This window comes from Chelonia mydas, chromosome 15 (genome assembly GCF_015237465.2).
Source record: "Chelonia mydas isolate rCheMyd1 chromosome 15, rCheMyd1.pri.v2, whole genome shotgun sequence".
Lineage (NCBI taxonomy): Eukaryota > Metazoa > Chordata > Testudines > Cheloniidae > Chelonia > Chelonia mydas.
In genome coordinates, this window is record NC_057856.1 from 12,593,727 (window position 1) to 12,618,678 (window position 24,952).

The 24,952-nt window shown below is 46.8% G+C and overlaps 1 protein-coding gene across 6 annotated transcripts in view; it reads left to right on the forward strand.

The window, feature by feature from the left end:
• The first annotated feature begins 2,749 nt into the window (after nt 1–2,749).
• Nucleotides 2,750–24,952, forward strand: part of GGT1 (gamma-glutamyltransferase 1) — a 58,617-nt gene continuing 36,414 nt past the window's right edge. Inside the window, exons 1-5 of one of the 6 annotated variants that reach the window (XM_037878321.2) lie at nt 2,751–3,120; nt 7,312–7,398; nt 13,614–13,705; nt 15,747–15,893; nt 18,820–18,900. Coding sequence is in view for 1 of the 6 variants with exons in the window: in XM_043530046.1 (XP_043385981.1) it covers nt 7,393–7,398 (6 nt within the window). In the remaining 5 variants the exon portion in view is untranslated. Of the gene's footprint in view, nt 3,121–7,311; nt 7,399–13,613; nt 13,706–15,740; nt 15,894–18,819; nt 18,901–24,952 lie in introns of those variants that run through there. The other 5 variants (XM_037878320.2, XM_043530047.1, XM_043530048.1 and 2 more) reach the window with 5 other exon arrangements.

Genomic DNA, 24,952 nt, shown 5'->3' on the forward strand with positions numbered 1-24,952 from the left:
GAGACTAGAGACACTAGGCCAAATTCAGTTCGGGCGTAAATGCCACTGACACCAGTAGGGTTATGCCTGCTTACCCTATCACTGAATTTGGCCCATGCTGTCTGCTGTTTTCCCACCATTCACATACTTTCACTCCTGTGCAGGACACCCCGAAGCATTTGCTAAGTGGGTTTTCACAGACCCCAGCGACATGAAGGTACAGAACCCTGGCTCCTTTTGGTTTGCAAGAGCAGCGCCGTTAGCCGGAGTGTGAACTTGCCTTCCGTGGCCTGGCTGGGGTGAATCCCTTTGAGAGGCCGAGCCATTCCCAGCAAACACTGTTGAATTATGAATACCTAGCTCAATTGGGCCTGTCAGTGCAAGCGTTGTCCTTGCTTTTCCAGTTCAGGGCTCTGGTGGAATAACAGCCTTTCGCACACATGTGTGCGGTGTCTGCCGTTCACACTAGTCATTTCCTCCATCTGAGCACTATCCTTGCACAGATTGGAGAGCCACCATGTATTGAGCCTGCTTCCCAATGCACGGTCAGAACCGACGGCATTCAGCATTTACATTCACCATGTTAACCTTTGGAGTAAAGGGAATTTCTAATGTAATAACAGCAGAGGCCAATGTACCCCCCCCCCGCCCCCGGCATGTTACAAAAAGACATTGTCCTCCGGTGCTCAACGCAGCTGGCTTATGTGTGTTAGGCAACGGTTGCCTTGTAGCATCAGTCACAAAAGGCTCATTCATAAGGATCTTCATCTACATCTTTAAAGGAATTTCTGGAAGAAAGAAAATTGGGGAGGAAAGAGAGCGGCTACCACAGACACTGCTGTAGAAGCACTGACCTCCTTTCTCGCCTCCTGTTTGTGGTATCTCAGCAAGTACGTTAACGGAACAGAGCCTAGATAGAAACAGGTGAATTCTAAACCTTCTTTAGTGCAATATAGCCATCAACCCCCTACTACCCTGACGCTAGCATGTCCTGAGAGGTATCCGTAATGCTTCGTAATGAGAGCTTTCCCTTTTCAAAGCACTTTACAAACATTACCACAGCCCAGTGATGCAGGCCAGTAAGTAGTACTCTTCCCATTTTATGAATGGGTAAACTGAGGCACCGATGTGCCATTTCTGTTAGAGGCAGGGTTAGGTTCCTGGCTCCTGGGTGTGAGCACTAGACCAGGCCTCAGATGTAATAGCTTATTTTTAAAAAGCTAAATCTCAAGTTCCTTTATACAACGAAAAGTTCTGAAGTATACACTTGCAGTCCAAAGCCTGCGCACCTGGCTTCAGGCCGTGTTTGGGGTACCTGTTGCAATTCGATCTGGCTGGGAGGCGATGCTTTTCCATCAGCAAAGCCTGGCTCATCCAAACGGACTGTTCGGCAGGAATGGGACAATTCTGAAGAAACTGGCCAGGCTGGCTTGGAAACTGGCCTGTTTGCTGCTAGCTCCCCTGCCTGGCTCCTTCGCCTCCAGCCTGGCGGGCTGACTGGGAGTTCCAGCTCCCAAGCCTCCAGGCTCACAGCTCCTCAGCTGGGTGACTCTTGCTGCGTCTACACTACCCCAAATTCGACCCAGGAAGGTCGATTTTTAGCTCTACTCCCCTTGTCAGGGAGGAGAACAGCAGTCGATTTTAAGAGCCCTTTAGGTCGGTGGGACGGGGTTGGTTGTGTAGAAGCATTCATTATAAAATCGACCTACTGCGGCTAAATTTGACCTAACCTCGTAGTGTAGACCAGGCCTTAGATTCAGGGCAGTCCACCGAGTGTGTTGCCTTGGACTCAAGGCTCCCAGGCTACAGGACAGCCTGCTAAGCAAGACCTGGCTCCTCAGAGCCTTGCCAGTTCGCTTGGTGGGCTGCTGCAGACCCAAGGGTCCCAGGAATCTCTGGATTCCTGGGGGGTCCGTTGGCCAATTCCCCACCTGGCCAGCTCCCCAGGCTGCCCTCCTTGGGGGGGAGGCAGGTTGACTGGGTTCCTGGCTGTGAGCTGGGCCAGCTGTTCCAATAAAATTCAGAAAAGGTTTTTTTTGGTTGTTCTGCAACAAAAGGCTTGGAGTTTTCCAGTGTTGCCAACCCCAAGCCTTCAAAAGTCATGAGTCAGGCCCTCAGAAATCATGACACTGGCTTAAAATACCGAGGTTTTTAAGAATAACAACTTTTGGGCTCCATTTATGGTCTGGTGGTGTCGTAGCCTGCTGGTGTCATAGCCTTCCGGGGTCCCATTTTCAAGCTTTTCTCTGCAGCCACAAGGAAATTTCCTTGACTTGAAATGAAAGTTGAGATGCTCCCAAAACCTCATGTCTCCTGGAGCTGAGACTTGAAGAAAAGCACCAAATATTGCAAGAGTGACTTTCAAGTGGCAAGAACTGGCAGCACAGCTGCGGAGTACTGTCGTAGTTTTGTAAGCATTTTTTTCACTCGATGCCCCAAGAGCAAAGGTCAGAGGGACACAAGAGTGATGACGAGAATGATTATTATTATTTTTAAATGGCACTCACTTTACTCCACCCCCCTCTAGCCTGGCCCCAGGTTGAGCGGTACTGTGGGACGGCTGTGACATCACTGCGTGAGGCATGCGGGGGTGTGACAGTGGGGGCTGCCAGCCAGTCTAATGCCAGGAGACAAGAACTGAAAACCTAGGTTATGGGCCTGCTTCTCTGTTGCCCTGCACTTTGTTGAGTCATTTATCTCAGAGCAAAGGGTTTGCAAAATGCTACCCGATCTGAGCAGTTTTGTAATACCACAGGCCCCACACCAGAAGCAGGGCAATGGAGAATCGAGCCTAGCGGTGCAGAACACCTGATGTAACCTGTCTCCTTTGGGACCTTTACACGCTAATTAGCTCATTCAAAAAAAAATAAAATAAAATAAAAATCACAGGTCACCTTTAAATTCCTACGAAATTCTACCTTTAAATTCGTGGCACATGCCATCTAGTGTCCAGGCAAGGAATTGCAACTTATTTAAGCCTGTCTGTTTCACCCTCAGGAGAACAGACAGAAAGAAGTTGCTCTCAAGAAGTCTCCTTTCTCTTCAGGGAAGCACATCGGACAAACTGCCAGTGAGGTGATGTGTTGAAAACATCTGTGAAATGCCACACAGACTCTGTGGGAAAATCAGACATAATTCCAGGTAGGCTTGTGTGTGTGCAGGTGTGTTTGGAGGGGTGGGTGGGAAGGGGAAGGAGGTGGGTATGTTGTGAGGTGTCAGGTAGCATGCCCACAGCACATGTCGCTGGAGTGGCCAGGATACTAGGCTGCTGCCAGATTTGGTAAGTAGGAAGGGGAAGAGCTGTCGCTGTCACTGATCTTGCTCTTGCTTTTCAGATGTGAAATTACCTTAGCATGGTCTGAGCATGCCAGCAGCAGATGCCCATCATAATAAATGAAGTGACCTACCTCAGTTTGATCTTGAATTGTTCTGTCTGGTTAGCTGTCATTTCTAGCGCAATCTCAGCTATAAGCAGCTGCCTTAGACTGGAAAACACTTTGATGTTTTTAAACACGAGTACAGGTTGCCCAGCACAGGCTCTGTGTTACGCCATTTCCTATACAGGAAGCACAGACAGAGTTATGGGATTATTTTTCAGCACTGAACTCCGGCGGTTGTTGATTGATTTGCCAGTTCTGATTCTTAACTCTCTCCTCGGTCCCCTTTATCCTTTCCAAAGAAATACCTTTTCCCCTTCCTCGACACAATTTCATTTATAAGCTGTGGATAAGAGGGAATGAATGAGAAGCTATCAGGATCCGGATGACACATCCTCCTGCGTCAGCTTCTTACTGCATGTCTTCACACATTGATAGAGAGAGATTTTTGTGCTGGGTGAAAAGAGCTCCTAAACCAAACCCATCGGTAAGCTGTTTTCCACCAGGTATCACCCTGCATGTATCATCTGCCATCATATTGCCCTGTTTTCCAGTTTTTTCAAGCTCTTCATGAGCTCTTTGCAAACTTCCCCGGGGTCTGATAACCTAAATTTGTATGCTCAGCCCTTTCATTAACACTCCCTCTTCCAGGTCACTAGTAGATACATTGAAGAGTACAGCTCCCACTGAGCCATAGGGCAACCCGCTTCAAAGCACTCCCCATGCTGAGCTCGTGTCATTTATTCCTATTTCACTTCCTGTCTTTTAACCAGTTTTTAGTCCAGGACAGGTCTGTATATCACAGTCTGTGGTTACCAAGGGTCCTTGACAGCCCCTTCTGGGGCACTTTATTAAAATCCTTATCAAAGAGTTCTATATATGATACCCAGCCGTTCTACACATTTTGTCCAGTTTTGCTAATAAATGATAGCCACCAATTTACCCTGCTGGCTTAGCCCTATCACGCTGCACTGATCAGACGAGGGTTATCACTCTGTCTAATGATTTTCTCATTTCGTTTTCTCAGAACTTAGGTAGGGTTCACTGGTCTCGAATTCCTGGAGCTCCCTTCAGCATTTTAAAAAGTTACAACACTGATCAACTTCTAGTCCGCTAGGGTAACGGCTGGTTTTACTCACCACTCAGCAACTTCAGTGTTTTCACAGGCGTGCTGTTTGATCTTGGTGATGGATGGTAGCTTAAGGGGCTGATCCTGCAAACAGAGGCCCTGATTCAGGAAGGCATTCAGGACTTGTGTAAGTCCTATTGAGTTGTGAAGGTGCCATTGACTTCAGTGGGACTTCAACACATGGTTAAAGTTAAGTGTGTGCTTAAGTGCTTTCCTGAGTAGGGATGATTCAAGCATATGTTTAGGTGCTTTTCTGAATCAGGGCCCCATGCAGCTGGGCGTGGAAGGTGGTGGGCTACTCTTAGTAGCAAGTGCTGTGCCCATTAGGGATTCATCGTAGGACTGGGCCCTCGTTTCTCAGGTTGTTCCATCCACTCTTTATTGATCTCTCTGTCTCTGGCCAGGCCCCACCCCTCCTGCCTGGCAAGAGTAATCTGGGGTAGGTGTTTCTTTGTGGTGAAGACTGATGCAAAGAACTAAATTAGTTCACCTGCAATCTCTGAGGCCACTTTGGCTGTTCCCTTAGCATCCACAAGGTGCAGTCACAGTGCTGGTTCTCCAGCAAGTTTCTACCTCCGACATGCCTGCAGAATTCCTCTGCTGTTGTCTTGATATCTTTGGCTATTTGTTCACTATGTCCCCTCTCAGGCCTCGCAACATCTGCTGCAGGCAGTTCTGTGCTATACAAGGTACAAGGCAGTGAGGGATCTCAGCAATAGCAGAGGTTTCCCCCACAGTATCCACCAGCACCTTGCTGTCTCTCAGATGGCACTTTTCATCGATAGATCTCAAAGGTCTTTAACAGAGGAATTCACTATCACTATCCCTATTTTACACATAGGGAAACTGAGGCACGGGGCAGTGAAGTGACTTGCCCAAGGTCACCTAGCAGGCCAATGGGAGAGCCAATAATATCACCCACAACTCCTGAGTCCCAGTCCAGTGTTCTGTCCACTAGGTTACATTTTTTCCCCTAATGTGCCCTAACCCTGCTATGGAAGATCAGTGACTTCACTAAGTTTGCCTGGCTGTAAATGAGGGCTGAACTGGCTGTGGAGGGACCACTTCCAGTGCTGAGAAGGTGCTTTCTGTGCATGCCGTATTCTCCCTCTCATCACTGCTGTGGCTGTCTCCACTAGGAAAGGGGTTGCGTTGCGGTTGGGTTTAGGTAACGTGGTTGCTAAGCCCAAATCAACTTGACAGTTTTCCCAGTGTAGATGCCGGTGTGACACCCTCGCACCCCAATATGCACCATTGTCATATAATTAGGATACGATTTGCACAAAGTATGCCTTGTGAGGTGTCATTCTAAAAGTCTTGATCTGCTAGACAGTAATATCTTGTTGGATTGTATGTGCTACCATCCTATGTGAAGTTATGTTTATTTACTACGTATTCTGGTTTGATCTGTTTGCTGTCCCTTATAATCACTTAAAATCTATTCTTTTGTAGTTAATAAACCTGCTTTTGCTTTGTCTAAAACCAATGTGCATGGAAATCATAACTCGGGGCAGGAAGCTGTTGTATATTTCCTCTCCACATTGAGCGAGGGGGCTGTACAATTCTCTGTGCAGCGCTGTGACGATGTGAAGCAGCAGGGAGGGGGGAGTGTTGGCCTGGGAATGTGCCCTGGGGACGGGAGACCTGAGAGCCTGTTACCTGAGCCAGGAGGGGGAGGGGGGGGTAACACCTCTGCCCAGGAATGTGGACGGAGGCTGCAGCAGGGAACCTGCTGGGTGGGTTTAGTTTTCAGTTTGGGGCTGGGTGGAGGAACACAGGGAACCCCAGGGCTGGGGTCTAAGCTCCCTGCTCCCCCAGAAGGACTTCACTGAGGGGTCCTGGGTGTACCCACAAGCTCTGTTTTGGACTGTGTTCCTGTTGTCCAATAAACCTTCTGTTTTACTGGCTGGCTGAGAGTCTCAGTGAATCCCAGGAAGAGGGGTGCAGGGCCTGGACTCCCCCACACTCCGCGACAAGCGCAAAATGGTATAATTTTGGGTTTACACTTTGGAAAAGAGGTGCGTGTCTTAGGAACCGGAAAGTGTCCTACCTGTGCCTTCCTGTGCAGGGGCTGGTTAAAGAACCTTTCAGCATGTAACTGCAGCTGGGTGTGTACCTACCTGCATGTGTGCTGGAGCCTGGCAGAGGGCTTGGCAGGCGGGTCATAGCAGTACAGTGTAAAGGGAGCCGAGGCTGGTGGGTCAGGGGGACTCAGTGGTACCTCAGTTCCAAGTCGCATCCCGGGGGGAACCTGTCAGAGCTGGAAAGCACCTTGTAGCTTGACTCAGCTGGTTGAATTCTAGCCAGGGCTCCTGCCTAGAATGAAGGCAGAGTCACTGCTGTCGCATGTAATTACCAGTTGAGAAATTACAACATGATTTTAATAAGCTGAGAGTAATGTAATTTGCCCTGACATAACAGCCTTTCCATCAAAACAAACTAAACTAAAGAGCCGGATGTGCTTCAGGATATGCTAAGCAGCCACATGCTACGTGCACCTTCGACACCAGGCACTTTGGGGTGTGACGCTGGCAGCCCAGATGCTCATGTCTCAACTGAACATTGACAAATACATAGTGGGAACCAGCCTGGCCCACCTGGGTGGTAGTGTTGTTAAAACAAGCATTTGACTTTAGACTTTATGGAATGCTTGGAAGTTACTGCCGGCATTAATCTCACTTGTAACATCTGTACCCTATTATCAGGTAATATCTGAGCATTTGCATTGTAAGCCTCTGTAACAGTGTAAATCACCAGACAGGAGAGAGATGTTAACTAGGTGAAAAGCTGGTCTCCAACTAAAGGTATTCTTTTCTGCCCATCCAGGAAGGCCAATGGACACCAGACAGACTAGTGTGGAATGTTAAAGAGGACAAAAGACTTTGTTGTTTACTCTCCCCTCCCCCCATGAAGGTAAGTCATGCAAGTGAATTCTTTCCATAGCTGAGGTTTGCAGCCCAAAACAGAAGGGGGAGGGGGGAAAGCCTGATAAAGAAGGAACTTTTTTTGTATGCTGCTTAGACGCTGAGGGGCAAGGTTTGCCAGGCATAAGCAAAAGATCTGCAATGTTTAGCCTGGGTGAGCCATAAAAGACATATAGAGCTTACTTATTATAGAAGTGTTTATTACTTTTTGAAACTTAAGATGGGAACTCATTTGTGCATATATATGTTTACCTGCTTTAACCTTGTACATAACTCTCTTGTTTCCTTTTCCTATATAATAAATCTTTAGATAGTTTATTACAGGATTGGCTACAAGCATTGTCTTTGGTGTGAGATCTAAGGTGCAATTGACCTGCGATAACTGACTGGTTCTCTGGGATTGGGAGTAACCTAAATATAGCTCCTTGAGACTAACCAATTTATTTGAGCATAAGCTTTCGGTTAGTCTCTAAGGTGCCACAAGTACTCCTTTTCTTTTTGCGAATACAGACTAACACAGCTGTTACTCTGAAACCTAAATATAGCGGTGACCATTGTGTAAGGGACCATCTATCACAAAGGCACACTTACCTGGGTGACAAGATAGATCGGAGCACCCAAGGAGACCGTCTGTGACTCCATGTTAAGGCTGTTATAGTCCCTGAGGAGTTTACAACTTGATAACTGGTTGGTGAAATCTAAGTATAGAATTCACAGCCAGTTTGGAGTTTGTTCCCTGTTTCCCAACAGTCTGCCTGAGGTTGGTACCCACAATCTTGAGCCACTGCAGGGCAGCTTGACACAAGCATCTCCACACCAGCCTTCCCTGGGCTGTACTCATGTGGAGCTCTTTGGGAATCTCAGCAGGGAACTGCCTGAGTGAACACAGAGTGAATGCCCTTTAGATGCACTTGTATCAGAACTCCATCAAAGGGCCAGATCCTGGGATGAAAACCCAACAGATTCCTGCAGGGTGGCTGTGGATTGGGGAGTGCTGCCCTCTCTGACCTCACAGGAAGCCATGTGGAGGGGAGGGATGGCGGGGTCCATGAGGATCCAGATCTGGGAGTCCAGGGGGACAGGCAGGCAGTGGGAAGGGGAGATGAGCACTGTCTGACACATCAACTCCCACTGTAAATCCACACACATGCCTGAGTGCTTCTCCACTCCACACAGTGGATCTGGACCCTTTTCCCATTTTCACACCAAATCATCCAATTGTGTCAGCAGGGGTTTAGGGCCCACTGAAGTCAAGGGGAATTAAGCCTGTGCTGCAAGTTAAACACGAGCTTAAGTGCTTTGGCCTTGGTGGTGAGTCTGCCCCTGTCCCCTGGTGCAGCCCGTCTCTCGTACTGTTTGAGGACATTGGCAGCAAACTCAGTCTTTGTTCGCTATGTGCTCATCCTGCTGCTTATTCCCTTTCTAAGGTCGTCATCTTTTGATTCTGACACGACAATACTTTCCATAGACACTAATTGTGATAGATTGACCTAGAATAAACTAAGTGAGGTGTAACTACCATCCTCTGGGCAGTGTTAGTAGCAGGAATGAACTTTTCAGAAATAAAGATCCTCTTTAATGCCAATAGCTCCCGTCAGAAAGAATAAGGGGGCGGGAAGTAGGAATAAATCTTCATAAAGCGGGAATAAAGAGGCTAAAAGAGTCCAGCTCATAGTATCTGTGTCTATTCAGGTCTTGTCTCTGCTTCTGGGACTGACCATAATGGGGTTTATTGGTTCTTGGACAGAAAAGAAAGTAGATTTGTGTAGCTACCAAGAGTGGACTTTGGTTATTTATGGATATAGCCCCCATTACTCTGGGTTCAGTGCCCTCTCACCTTAGTAGACTTTAACAGGAATCAGTCACCAAACAGCTCCTTACTGCAATCAGATAGTTTGACATTAAGTAGCAAGTACTTTGAACTTCTTTTCAACTCCTTTGCTGCAATACAATGTGGTGTCGTTCTGCATGAGGAGTCGGAACTGTCTTCATGCTTTATTCATTTCTTGTTTACACTGGAGGAGAAACCAAGCCATAAGACCCAGCAAAAACAGCTCACACAGCTCCATGCATTGTGCAGTCAAATCACAGCCAGCAATTTCAGTTGCCATTTCCAGCTTCGTCTGGGTTTAATGTATATATTAGCTAAATGCCAGAGAGAGGTGTTGTCTATTGACTGGAGACAGAAGCTTTTGAGTTCTGATTTCAGCTCTGACACTGATTTGCTCTGTGGCCTTAAGCAAGTCATTTTAAACTTTTTGGTCTCTGTTTTCTTGTTTTTACCATGGGGATAATGATACTTATCTCCTGCAGTGTTATGAGGATTAATCGACCCTGTCCGTAAAGAGCTTTCAAGATTAAAAGTGTACCGAAGTGTAAAGCTTTGCTATGATTATCAAAGGAATGGGGAGATGGACATGTGGCATTTGGGGACCCACTTCAAATTGTTTAAACCGCTTTAAAAAATAATCAACGCTCCCTTGCACCCCTTGCAGGCAGTTGCACTATTCTGCACTTCCTGCCCAAGCTGGCCCATGTGGCCGTGCACTGTCACAGCGGCGTTCCCCCGTAGAGACAGCTATAGTTCCATGGTAGGGGAAATGATTCCTTTCCATATAGGGCTAAGACATCTCATCTGCTGTGAGGCACGGAGGAGATTATACAAATGTACTTACTGGCCAGACTGCCCGGTAAGCACATAAAGCAGGAACAGAGTCATAAGAAACATCATCTCCCTCTGCCTCGAATTCTACCTCTGCCCTTGTGTGTGATTTGGACTCTCGCTGTTGTGTGAGGGATGGACCAGCCACAATGAGCAGAGCTGGGAACACCCACTCTATGTAGCACCCTGCCCAGGCAGTTCTAGTTTCAGCATTCAGCAGAAACCCCTGGCCGGTGCCAGCCCCTCCTTAGGATACTGCTGAGCTGGGAACGAAGAAGCCTGTTAAGGGCCGTGTAAGTGCAGCCCACCCACTGGTTAGTCCAGGTGTGTTACAGGGCTCTGTGCCCTCCCCACAAAGCATCTCTCTGTCACTGTAAAGCGCAGTTCATGGCGACTGCACCTGTATTCCTGCTCTGTGGCTCAGGAAGGGTTCCTGGCTCCTGGCCAGCACCTCTCTTGGGCAGACACCTGCGTCTCTCTCCCTCCTGAGCAGGGTTTTAAGGCTGCACAGCTGCCTGGATTACACAGTGAGGTACCCAGGAAGCCAGACTGACTAAACAGGCCAGTGACTGTGGTTTGCTTCCTCTCTCTCAGGTCTACGACCAGTGTATTGCCTGCAGTTACAAGTTACCACAGAGTTCCTTCTAAGCAAGCACCTTTATTCCTAAGGTGGAAGCGTTACAGAGAAAACATGTTAAAAAAAAAAAGACCCTATATGCATGCTAAAAGCTCACCAGTGGCTACCCAGCAGTCTACGGTTCCCAAGAGTCCCATAATACAAGGGACGTCCCTTATTTAAATAGAAAATTGCCTGTCCCGTACTTCATCCCTGTACAGCAAGAGGGGGAGTTGCTGAGTGCTGCAAAAAAGCAGCAAGAAATACCCCGGTGAATGTGAGTGCTGATAATTATTATTATTATTAATAATTAATAGCTGGAGGTGGGGTGGGGCAGGGGTACTAAGAAAACAGTCCCTTATTTTTGAAATGCAATGCTGGCAACTCTACAGCATTCTTATGGGACCTGGTAGGTCAAGTCTGTCCAACCCATCCTCAAGGCTAGGGCTCCCCCTTGGGCAGAAGGGTCTGTGTGTTTGCTGGATCACAAAGGAGGCCCTGAGTCAGTTTAAACTCAGGCTATTTATTCTAAATTCCTTTATGTGTTGGTTTCTGGATAATCTAGTTCATATTAGTATATGGGAGCCTCCCCAGGTGGTGGTACCTCTCTGTGAGGTAATCACCAACCACTGTTTTTAGTTTCTGGAGGAGCTGTGATAACCCTCCCCCCCGCCCCACTGAGTAGAAATGGCTCCCCAAAGATACTACAAGGAGTTGCAATATCTGTCACGTCTTCCCCCAGAGAGATTACATACTGTCCCACCTCTCAATAATATATAAACTTAATACAGTACGGGCTTTCAAGGATCTTTCAGGAAATTGCTATATCTGTCACATCTCCCCCCTTAAAAAGTGATTGTAACTAGGGTGCTTGACTGGCATCCTGGAGCAACCCATTAACTTACTTCCTGGACAGCATTTAAGCCATTACCTTTCATCCCTTCATATTTCAACGATGAATATAATAAACATTCTGCTAGAAAGGCAGTATGCATTTGTGACCACTATGGCAATATCCTGGACAAACCTTATTGAATTAAGGTTAAGTAGCTTAGGAGGCCATTGTATTAAAACTGCAAATATATATGTATTATTGTGGCATTGCATGGAACGTCTCTAGGGAGGAGACCTGCCTAATTTAAACTGTGAAATGTGTTATGCACTTCAGAAGACTGTTTTAAATACTGTGACCTTTTAAAGGTAAGTGGATTTTCCAGGATATCTCTAGACGAAGGTGTGTGCAAAGGTAACTCCCCTGGTTATGCAAAAGCCCAGCCTTTTGAAGCTATGCCCTCAGGAGAAACCCAGTGTCTATGAATTATCTATTCACAGATCAAAGTTGTTTAAAGGAGGGACTAAACTTTTCATGGGGGGTGTTTGTTCGTAACCACCTTGACACAGAATATGTAACCACAGGAAAGCACCTTGGTGGGGTTTGAAGGACTGTTCACCTGCCAGAGCCCTTTGTGAAGTTGGAGTGATCCCTGGTAACCTTAGCTGCGTGCATGTAGGTGCTTAACATTTTTTTTTACATGTTTTCTCTGCAGTGCTTTCACCTTAAGAATAAATGTCCTTGCTTAGAAGGAGCTGTGTGGGCTTTAACCATGAGCATTGATGCTCTGTATAGCCTCTGAGGAAGGCAGGCAGAGCAGGCCTGTTTAGGCAGTCTGACTTGCTGGGGCATTCACAATGTAGTAAGGGAACTGTACAGCCTGGAAATACCCAGGTCAGGAGGGGGAGAAAGAGAGAGAAATGTGAGTCCCCACCCAGTAGTGGTCACTTCACTCTCCTGGGCAGAGACCCGCATCTCACTCCCTCCTGACCCTGCACAGCTTCCTGATTTACACTGTGAAATCCCCAGCAAGCCAGACTGCCTAAAAGGCCAGTGGTTGTACATTGACAGCTGTTAGAAAGAGCTGTGCGATCATTTGTAAGCAAACCCCTTTATTCTTAAGGTAAAAGCATTACAGAGAAAACGTAAAAAAACCCAACCCAGTAGAAGACCCTACAGGCATGCTAAAAAGCTTATGAGAGCTCACCTCCAACCTCAGGTAGCTGACAGTCCTTCAGACACACACAACTAAGTTGTCCTTGTTGTTACTAGTTCTTATCAGGCTTTAGAGCAGGAACCAGAAGGAAGGCTGGGTGGGTCAGTCATTTCGTTATACAGCTTAGGTCTTAGATCTTGGTCTTTTGTAACAGGTAATCAGGAAAAAAAGACCTTCTCTTCAGGACCTAGCTTCAAAAGGCTAGTTTTTTTCATAACTGGACTTGGGGAGTCAGGGGATAGCTCAGTGGTTTGAACATTGGCCTGCTAAACCCAGGGTTGTGAGTTCGATCCTTGAGGGGGCCATTAGAGATCTGGGGCCAAAATTGGGGATTGGTCCTGCTTTGAGCACCGGGTTCGACTAGATGACGTCCTGAGGTCCCTTCCAACTCTGATATTCTATGACTCTATCAAGGCATTTTACAATAGGGTAACTGAGGCAGCAAGAGAAAGTGTCTCACCCAATGTCAGAGTAAATCAGGGGTAGCACCAGAAATTCAGGTCTCCTGAGTCATAGGCTTGTACAATGGCCAGCAGGCCATCCTCCCACTTAAGGACGTTTAGGTCAGATGTATGGAGGATGTTGTTTATGCCATGTGTATAAGCAGTGCTGTACAGTATGTAGGATGTGTCACACAAAGGCCATAAACCCTACCCCAGAGAGTTTATAATGAATGGGTACAGGGCAGCCTGGTGCTATGTAGGTAAAAACAGAGGGGTACTGGCCAGTGTAGCTGGTTGCCTTTTTCTATACGAAGTCTATGGTTAATGGTAGTAATGAGAGAAGTCCACAGCAATCTTCATGCCAGAGCTGATTGCGCACTGGGTGTGATCAGCATTCATTACCCCACTGGTTAATAAGGGCCTTGTCATCTGTAGAGGTTCTTGGTGTGAAACATCAACATCCCGTGGCCAGCTGGGTGAAGCTGTTCTCGGGACCCCTGGGGAGATGCAGCTAGACTCAACTCCAGGTCAGTTGAACTGTGTTTCATTTGAAGGGATGAAATAAAACATTTAGACTACTCTTGTGTTAGTCACATGATGCAGTGTGGGGACAAGGTTAACTTTTGGAAGCCCAGGTAGATTAATGGATACCAGTCCGGGCAGAACAGCCGTATCGTTTCAGAGTGCCATGGGGTCTCTCAGACTGCTGGGGGAAGGGAGATGGCAGCATTTGTCTCTGACTGTGGAGTAAGACTCCATTCTAGAGATGGAATATTATGCAGGGGCTACTCCACAGTCAAGGTTGCAAAGGAGTTTCCATTATAATCCTGACGTTTTTTGCCCCCGACCTACTCCTCTGCCACTAAACTCCACAAACAAAAGGAATATCAGCCTCAACTTTGGCAGGTTAGATCTGGGACTGAGGTTGACGTTGTCTACCCAATGTGAAGGGAACTGGACAAGGCTGTCCAGAATTATTACAATCCTCTGAAATTAGTGGTGTTCACCTGCATCCAGGTCTTCTAACCTCCTTGGAGCAGAAAGAAGAGAAATAAAACTTTATTGGACTCACTTAATTGTGTCCAAGACTAGCGATTAGTTACTTAGTTTTTAGTTTTAAAAGTTGTTAAGATTTTGAATACTAACATCAGATAGGCAGAGTGGCTCCAAGGCACTGAAAATAGGGTGCCAAATGACCTCTGGAGAGCTACGCTTTCATTTTAAAAAGTAAGGTTCTAGGCCTGTCAGTATGAAGCGACTGCATTTTAGGGTTGTGCTCGTCTTGAGGCCCCAGCAGAGACCAGGGCCCCATTGTGCTAGGTGCTGCACAAATACACAGTAGGAGCGGGCGGGCCAGATCCTCCGATGGTGTAGAGCAGCACAGTGCTGTGGAAGTCAACGGAGCGACTCTGACGTGCATCAGCTGAGGATCTGTCCTGGCATGTTGACTATCTAAATAGACACGACAGTGGGGGGCGGGGGGGGGGAGAGAAGGGGCTGCGGTGAGAACCAACTTACTCTCAGCCTTATCTGCACCTGCCCCAGATTTTTTTCCCTGGGAGTATCGCGCATTCGGTTAGTCATTTCTCAGCAAGAAAAAGCATCAGGAGCAACAGGGCTCTGAACCCAGAGGGGCTGGAACAATTTGTGTAGTGGGGGTGCTGAGAGCCATTGAATCAAACTGTCAACCCTGCATAGGATGGAAACCACTTCAAGCCGGGGGGTGCGGTAGCACCCCCAGGACCCCTAGTTCCCGCACCTATGTCTGAACCTGCTAAAGTCCATGCAGTATGTGTGGCACTAGCCTTCAAAATCTAAGACAAAGCTTCCAGTAAGGGACAGAACAAAGCCATAGAGAAGGAAACTGAATTATTTGTAATCAGGGGGTGGAGCGGTTCCTTGGGGGAACCACCCCACTGTCCATGGGCAACAACACACCTCTGGCTGAGACGGGCCGGACATGTCTCTCTCTGGAGCGGCTCCGAGCACTGTCCAAGGCAACACACGGACGCTCAGGCAATGCCAGGAGCCGGCCTCCCCTCAGGAGTCACGTACACTGCCCCTCGCAGCCCAGGGAACTCGGAGCACGCCTGGGCCTGCGCTCGGCTGTGGCTGCCCTAGGCCCGTCAGTCTGGCCCCAGGGCTGAACTTTCCCGCTGGCTGTGATGAGCAGTGAGCAGTGGTGCTCTATGCCCCACTGTGGGGCAGAGCTCACTGTTGTCAGCATGTTGGCCAGAGCGCTGCAACAGGGCGTCAGCCCTGGGACAACATGATGCCAAGGAACCACCCCAATTCAAGTGGGACCTTTTACCTTTCTCTGTGCTATATTCCACTTTCCCTGCCGTGAGAAAATACAGCCTGCAAAAAGTCTAACTGCTCTGTTCTCAGGTTTCTCCTGTGAGCAGTAAATCACCCAGGGTGGGAAAAGAAACCCAAAAAGAGCAAGGAAAAGAAAAGCGGGCAGGGAAGCAATTTTCCAACACCACCGCTGGTGTTCAAAGAGCTGCAAGTTCCTTACATCAGACTCTGGAGTCACTGCTCTGTTTCTGACCACTCCCATTTATAAAGTTTAACAGCCACTAACACCTGCCTGGAAATTCTTACTTCTGAAATCCATTTGCAAGCGTGGACGAGGCGAGTGGGACGAAAGAGCCGTCCTTTGTGTCACTGGCAGAAGGTGAACAGCTCCCAGCTACCATCCCAGCTTTCCCGAGGGTAAGCAACCACATGGCTTTATTTTCCCCCACTGAACTCTTATTTTTGGTTGGGTTGTGTCCTGGTCTTGCTCCTTGCCTTTAAACAAACCCCTTCTCTGGCTGGTTTCATAATGTTTTGTTACAGTGGCTTTGCTTTCTAAACAACTGGGTCCTATCTACCTGTGTGTGGATCAGGATGTGAAGAGAGGGAGTGTGTCTGGTTTAGCAGGATTGTGTCTCTTTACAGAGAGTGTGGTTAGAGTTAGGGAATGGGTGTCACATGTCCTGTGGTCATTTCTCGGCTTTGCTGCTGACCGGTTGGGTGAGCTAGGGTAAGCCATTCAACCGCTGCATGACGCAATTTACCCATCCATCCGTTGTTAATAATAGTAATTCCTGCCTAGCTCATGGAGGAGTCATGAGGCTTCATTAATTAATATGTGTAGATGAAAGGCCCTGTAGCAGTGCCAGGTTTTTGTGTATGACAAAAGCAAAGGGCACCGCCAGAGGCAGTAGCTCTAATCTGACTGGGTGAGAGGAAACAGCCCAGTGAGGCTGAAGAGAGCTGCCCAGTGGAGCAGAGCTGGCCAAACCTAATTCTTGGGTCAAAAATCAAAACTCTTAAGGGCAGATGCAGACATTCATGGCTGAGAAAGCATTGCCTGGGACCGGCCTACAGAGGGGCATTTGGCTGACAAAGCATCCAGGAAGCAATTTACCGACTGCAAGAACGAGGTGGATCCAGAAAAACCTCTCGCTGATCCTCCCACAACACGCACTCCCACGCATGCCCTCGGCCCCATCTCACCCCTAGGGTATCTCAGCCACGTCCCACTCTGCCTGCTGCGCCTAACAAGCCATTTGACCATTCTGCTGGAAAAGCTATTCACAAAATCCCCTTTTCACAACCCGCCCCCACCCCTCGGCGTCCTACCTGATGTGTTACATGTGAGCCTCTCGGACAGGGACTATCTTTGTGCAGTGGCTGTACAGGGCCTAGCACATGCCAAACAACCGTCACAGGGACGCGTTCAAACCTCCCAGGAGTGGACGGACAAAACAAACCAGAGCTACTCGTAAAAATCGTCCTAGTAACCATGAGAGCAGCATTCCTTTAACCACACTCTCTGTTACAAGTGCTATTAACTGAATACAAGTCCCCAGAGTGCCAGCACTGGAATAGACACAGATGCTAGGAAAGGAGGGTATCTTTGGCGAGGCTTTTCAATCGGGCGATTGACGGGCAGCCTGCTAGTGGGGGCTAGAGGGACTGCAGCAGGGCCTCTTTCCCCCTATGGTTACTGACTCCAGCCACACCCGCATTTCCATTTTCCCCTTTTTAAGTCCCGTGTTTGGGAAAGTACCTTAAGCACCTGCGTAGATCCCATTAACTTCAATGAATGGGGGGATAGATTTAAGCAGGTAGCTAAGGCCCAGCTCCACAAAGGTATTTAGGCTCCCAACATCCATTGGAATCAGTGGCAGTCAGGAGGAACCTAAAAACCTTTGAGGACCTGGGCCTAAGCACTTTCCAGACTCAGGGCCTGAGCACTTTTCCACTGGGGTCAGTGGGAGCCTTTCCATTGCTTTCAGTGGGTGTTGGATCTGTCCCTCAACCCCGCTAATTATTCTTAAATCTGCCTCTCGTCCCTGAATCAGGGCTTGACAGGCCAGCAAACAAATTACTTGCTGCTGTGGCAATGTTTTAAAAAACAAACCATCAAGCCCAAGAGAACAAAAGAAAGACTCAAATCCCAAAAGCAACAGCATTCTGCCTTCTACTTTCCCTGCAGCTTGCAGGGCTGGTGGGAGATGTCTGCTGGGGTAAGGCCACCAAATCTATCCTCGCAGCAGGAGTAAATGAACCAGGAGCAACTAGCCTAAAGGCTGGGCATCATTTCTTGCTTTGTCTTCCCTCTTCCTGTGCTTTTCTTCTTCCTCTCCTCCCCCCCCCCCCCCCCCCCCGTCATTTGCTGTCTCACTTTGTTTCTACTTTTCTTTTAAAGCTAGTGTGTGCTCGCTTTCTCTCCCTCCTGTACTTATTCTCTCTCGCGTCTGCCTGTCTTTTTGCTTTCTTAGAAAAACCCGCTCCCGCGCCCGGGTTTCTTAAAGAACTGTAAGCGTGAGGAGAGTTCTGTGGGGCTGCACATGTGGCCCAGGCTAAGGCTGGCTGTGGTTAGCAGAGGCAGGCTCACAGGCACTGAGAAAGCAGTGTCCAGAGGGTTCAAAATGGTGAAGAAGGGGTTAATAAAGCAGCTTGGGGAAATTGTCCAGCAGGCAGCATTTCAGAAAGTACAGCACATGGCCTAAAAAGCAGGAGTAAATAATGAACCCGAACACCTGAAGAGTAATCATTATAAACTGCCAGGGAAAGTGATGGAAACACAGAGGACGAGAGCTCAAGGGACACCGGCACTTGCTTCTGGAAAGGAGGTGTTGGAGCAGTCTCAGGGATGGGGTTAAATCTAATCCACAATGAGTTGTGGAACAGTGTGTCAGTCACCCCTTGTGGCTGGCAGGAAAAGGGTTAAAATCTCATCCGATGAAGTGAGCTGTAGCTCGCGAAAGCTTATGCTCAAATAAATTGGTTAGTCTCTAAGGTGCCACAAGTCCTCCTCTCCTTTAGCAGACACGCCTTCATCACCTACCTGTCTTTACTATCGGGAGCCCAGTCCTGGGGGCTGTGCTCACCTTGGGTTAATTACCCCATTAGAGGGGAAATCCAGGGCTTATAAATGGAAGCACATGGAGTGAGCTACTCTCTCTTAGGGGCTGGATTACTCCTGGAATGAGGGAGTGACTCTGGTGCTGAGATACTCTTTGTTTATTGAGCTGTGGCTCTAGGGCCAGTGGGTTGTTCCTCTGAAGCCCTTGGCCTCAGTTGGCTTTGCCCTCTCCCAGGCCAGAGAACCATTTCATCTTTCTAAAATGTCTTCTCTCTGCAGGTTCCAATCTGCTGACCGCTTGCTTTCCAAAGCGCTGTCAGCAAAGCTGCCTGCTTCTCTGAGGCTCAAAGGCTGTCCCAGGTTAGCAAACACTGTCTTTTTATCGCCCTGATACAGGAAAGAGAACCGCAGTCTGTCTGAATAGTGGCCCCTCTGCTGCATTCATGTCTTTCTTGTCAAATACAACAGGGTTTGGGTTTGGATTTTAAAAACTCTTTCCAGCTCTCTAGGGAGAGCCATGGGGGCTCCTGCAGCAGGTTAGCTCTCTGAGACTGGGATCAAATAATTGCCAGGAGGCAAGCGGCAGACAGCTGTTTAATGCAACAAATCATTAGGAGGCTGAACATTGGCTTTCTGCTTCCTTCCCAGTCACACACAACCTATGGGCCTGATTCTGATGTTGGTTGCATGGGTGAAACTCAAACTCAGTGGTTTGAGTGCAGTTGCTCTTGGATTATACTGGTATAAGGGAGAGGAGAAGTAGACCCTAGAAATCTCCAGCAGCTCACCCTATGTTCTGCCTCTAAGAGGACTTCACAACACATGGCCACACTGCGGGGGAAGGAAGCCAGGCAGCAGCATGCCCCAGGCTGGAATGAGCTGATCTTTACCCCTTGTAACCTTCATGTTATGTTTCTCATGCAGCAAACTATTAGGGTGGCTGCTAGGAGGCTATTCAATCGGACCTGGGAGCTTCGGGAGGGAGGTGTGTAAGTCTTTTAAGCCACCTAATATGAAAAGGCTTTAGAGCCACTCAGACAATCAAGACAGACTGAGACAACCATTTGCCTGACCTCAGCCTAAACCCGCTGCTCAGCCAGAGTGTGTTCTGATAAGACTAAGACAAAGCTTTGCCCCTGTACAAAGGGGAGCTTCCCCAAATACCCTCATTCTTGACTCTGGAGAAAGGAAGCCTCTATAAGCTCCCATAGAACACTTTTCAGATGTCTGGCTTGTGTCCACCAATCTTAGCTGCAGCAATGGTCTCTAATTTAGCATGCGCATGGGCTCACACCATATAGAACAGAGAAGGATGATGCCTTGCTTGTGTCCGAGTCTTGTTTCTCTGAAAGTGCTTCTTTCAGATAAAGTCTCTTAGACGTTTTGCCAAGGCCTCACCCAGTATTTTAATGTAGGCATGTTTTTGCTGTTTATTTTAAGATCTCTTATCCTTATGTTCAGGTCAAAGATCCCTTATCTTGAAATTGAATAAGAGCTGATTACGATGTTGGGCAGGTTATGATGTCGGAGGGGAAAGGTGCCTCATGAAAGAATGAAATCCTGTTTCTTAAGCACAAATATCTGACAGCTGACTGTTGGGGCAGAAGGTGGCAATGACTCAGCAATTGGAGGGCAGAGACTTTGATGTGAAGGCTCTGTTCCTGTCTCCCCTTCTTTGCCGAGACCAGAAGTTCTGTTTACATGCTAATTCTTGTCAGGTAGGGGGACCAGATGTCCTATTTTTATAGGGACAGTTCTGTTTTTTGGGATTTTTTCTTATACAGGTGCCTATTATCCACCACCCCCATCCCTTTTTTTCACAGTTGCTATCTGGTCACCCTGTCGTCAGGGATCCCAGATCGTGCCCCTTGGAGTTTCTGTGGTGAGATCGGTCACGTCAGATTGATTAGAGGTTGCCGAAAAGCAGCTATGAAAAACTGCAGGGATGAGAACCTTGCAAATGAATAGGGAAACAATTTAAAAACACCGCTCCAGAAATGATCTCCAAGGTGCTTGTATTTCAATGTCAGCAAAAAGAAAAGGAGGATTTTTGGCACCTTAGAGACTAACCAATTTATTTGAGCATAAGCTTTCGTGAGCTACAGCTCACTTCATCGGATGCATTCAGTGGAAAATACAGTGAGGAGATTTATATACACACAGAACATGAAAAAAATGGGTGTTTATCATGCACACTGTAAGGAGAGTGATCACTTAAGATGAGCTATTACCAGCAGGAGAGTGGGGGGGGGGGGAGAAAACCCTTTGTAGTGATAATCAAGGTGGGCCATTTCCAGCAGTTAACAAGAACGCCTGAGGAACAGTGGGGGGGGGGGGGAATAAACATGGGGAAATAGTTTTACTTTGTGTAAGTTAATTGTATCCAATTTGCAAATTAATTCCAATTCAGCAGTCTCTCCTTGGAGTCTGTTTCTGAAGTCTTTTTGTTGAAGAATTGCCACTTTTAGGTCAGAAATCGAGTGACCAGAGAGATTGAAGTGTTCTGCGACTGGTTTATGAATGTTATAATTCTTGACGTGGTGTGTGGTTGCCCAAAAAGAAAATAACAGAACGCCACTAGCCGTCACCTTCAGCCCTCAACTAAAACCTCTCCAACACATCATCAAGGATCTACAACCTATCCTGAAGGACGACCCATCACTCTCACAAATCTTGGGAGACAGGCCAGTCCTTGCCTACAGACAGTCCCCCAACCTGAAGTAAATACTCACCAGCAACCACACACCACACAACAGAACCACTAACCCAGGAATCTATCCTTGCAACAAAGCCCGTTGCCAACTGTGTCCACATATTCTTTCAGGGGACACCATCATAGGGCCTAATCACATCAGCCACACTGTCAGAGACTCGTTCACCTGCACATCTACCAATGTGATATATGCCATCATGTGCCAGCAATGCCCCTCTGCCATGTACATTGGTCAAACTGGACAGTCTCTATGTAAAAGAATAAGTGGACACAAATCAGATGTCAAGAATTATAACATTCATAAACCAGTCGGAGAACACTTCAATCTCTCTGGTCACTCGATTACAGACCTAAAGGTCGCAGTATTACAACAAAAAGACTTCAAAAACAGACTCCAATGAGAGACTGCTTAATTGGAATTAATTTGCAAACTGGATACAATTAACTTAGGCTTGAATAGAGACTGGGAGTGGTTGAGTCATTACACAAAGTAAAACTATTTCCCCATGTTTATTCCCCCCCGCCACTGTTCCTCAGGCGTTCTTGTTAACTGCTGGAAATGGCCCACCTTGATTATCACTACAAAGGGTTTTCTCCCCCCCCTCCCCGCCCCACTCTCCTGCTGGTAATAGCTCATCTTAAGTGAAAAGAAAAGGAGTACTTGTGGCACCTTAGAGACTAACCAATTTATTTGAGCATGAGCTTTCGTGAGCTACAGCTCACTTCATCGGATGCATACTGTGGAAACTGCAGAAGACAGTTTGCATCCGATGAAGTATGCTGTAGCTCACGAAAGCTCATGTTCAAATAAATTGGTTAATCTCTAAGGTGCCACAAGTCCTCCTTTTCTTTTTGCGAATACAGACTAACTCGGCTGCTACTCTGAAAAATGTCAGCAAATTGTCTCCTAAGGACAATGGAAAGAAAACATCCCTAATGTGCTGACAAATATTTTCCTCTGGGAGAAAGGGAAAGTAGAGGGGACCAACTTGCACATCCTGTTTCAATGTAACCTGGAGATCTTGGATTTAGAGAGATGGCAAAACCAGACAGTTTAACTTCATATTAATGTTTATGGTGGAGGAAGGAAGGTATTTTCTGCTGGATATTTTCTTTTTCTAGTTGATGATGACCAGGAAAACAACAATGTTTCTGTGTTAATTTTTGTGGATTTTAAGGTTAGCTAACGTCTTATTCAGTGTCAATCAACCCTATTTCTTTACCCACATGAAAATATTTAGTTACCTAAGGGCTGCTATTTGTGAGGTTCAAAACAATCACTACATGTATCACTTATAAATCTCAGAACTAGAAATTCCAGTGTAAGGTTGGGTTTAGATTGAGTTATGTAACTTTAACTCCTTATGGGCATATGCACAGGCCAGTAAACAGAGCAATTATCACTGACCAGAATCCAAACAACTTCATTCTGCCTCTGTAACAACACACTAGCAATAGCCACAGACTAAATCAGCCTGTTGTAGAAACAACACAACTGTTCCATATCAACATGAAAACTTCCAAACCTTAATGTCAGTGCAGAAGTGTTACAAAATCTGGCCTTTTAAACAACCGTACATAACTCTCACTGTGCTCCTATAACAACTTGGGACTGTAGAAATAAGCTACGGACAGCAAATCTTCCCCCTGAGCAAAACAGCAAATCTTCCCCCTGAGCAAAATAATTCCATGAACCCGCAATTAGACACATCACTGGAGTTGAAGCTAGTGTATGGACACAGTTGAAACCTAAATCAAAGGCAAGATCAAAACTATGTCTTTGGATTAAAACACCTGGTGTTAGTGTGGTTCCAAAGCTGAGATTCATTATATCACAGGTATGTGCAGATAAGCTAACATATAGAAAAAGAATTCTGTACAACAAATCACAGTGTAAATTCTCCACCTAGAAAGTATACTCCATGTTGAATATAAAGGACTAAGAGACGTACAGGGGTAGAGCTTAAGTTGTCTTAGTGCTGTTTCTCCTGCAAATTTAGGGCTGGAACAACCTGGCCTGTGTAGTCATGATCAGCTTGTCTATCATGTAGACTTTAAACAGTAAGTGCACATGGGCTGAGTTTGGTTGATAAAAGTAATAGTGTATCTTTAAATCAAGACTGGATGTTTTTCTAAAAGATCTGCTCAAGGAATTCTTTTGGGGAAGTTCTCTGGCTTGTGTAATACAGGAGCTTAGACTAGATGGTCACAATGGTCCCTTCTGGCCTTGGAATCTAATGACCACAGGCACCAGTCTGGATACTGATGGTTATCAGTGCTCTCACCCACTACCTCTCATCCTTCTCAACCTGCAACATGCTAGTTTCTTACGGGTCAAAATGTGGGTCTCCATTTACCTACCTTCCGAAAGTTTCCTTTGTCTCAGCCTGCTCTTTGGATCTCTTGCAAACACCCCCCCCACACACTGAAATTATTCTTGTATTAGAATCGATAAGTGTAACAAATGGGAAGCTTTCGCACTTGTGATGTACTGTAGAGCGTGAGGCGTATATTGGAAGTTAAAATCCTATCCTGTGTATCTTAAGGTATTCCAAAGGGTTTACATACCTTGCAGGGGACTTCTGTGCATCTCCGAGGCTAAAAAATAGATCATATTTCAATATTAATAAGCTAATATAGATGTTTAGTGGAACTTCAGGGTGGGTTTTTTTTCTACCTTTGGTGGTGGTTTCTCTCAGGAAAGGAATAACACCTTTATTTTAGGAAGCATAGAACCTTATCGGGAATTACTTTTTTATTGTCAAACTACTTTAGCGTTTCAAGTTAATACAGCCAGCACGTTTTTTATAGTGGCTCATGCCCTGAAGCAGGAAAACTTGGGTCATAAGTAGGAAGAGGGCTGGCTGGCTGAGGGATTGATAATGAGATTTTTGGGGTCTTTAATGATTAGGTAGGTGGTTGGTTAAAATCGTGTCTGTTGCTAAAGACCAAAAGTTAACATCTGATGGCATTAACTGGCGCCCCTGGAAAGCTGAGCAAGGAGGCAAAGAAGTGAAGTGCTCATGTTGCCAGAGGAAGGAAGGTCCAGGGGTTAGGGCACTATGACTTGGCCCAACTGGGTCAAGTCCCTGTTCTGTCACTGTGTGACTATGGGCAAGTCACTTAGTCTCTCCCTGCCTCAATTCCCAGTCTGGTTTTTTTTTTAATAACAATATTTCCCTACCTTGCAGGGCTTTGAGGCTAAAGGCACTAAAGACTTGAGTGGTTCAGATGCCATGGTAACGAGGGCCATATATATGTACCTAAGAAGATTCAGACATACTGATTAACTCTTGGTTTCATTTATAAATAAGGACTTCAGCCTGCAGGGCTCTCAGTATGGTACTTTTCATGAGCACTAAATAAAGATTGAAAGGGGTGAGTTCTTGATTCTTCAGTCAGTGTTTAACTAATGTCCTCCTCTGAGGCTGTTAATTGAAAAGTAACTAGATGGAGGGAACTCAACTTCATGAACAAGGGAGTACAAACATCAGATACTGGGAATTCCTCAGAGTGCTTTTCAAGAGAAATATAATTAATTATTGCTAGTGCTAAGTAGATACTTTGGCACTTGGAAGAGCAATTACTGCTGCTTGGGAAATTGCATGACAGGACAGGAGCTGATAAAGATTTTCAACACTTGTGAGAGCTAAGGGGGAATTAGAGAGGTTCTGTAGCAGATGATAACCAGTTAGATTT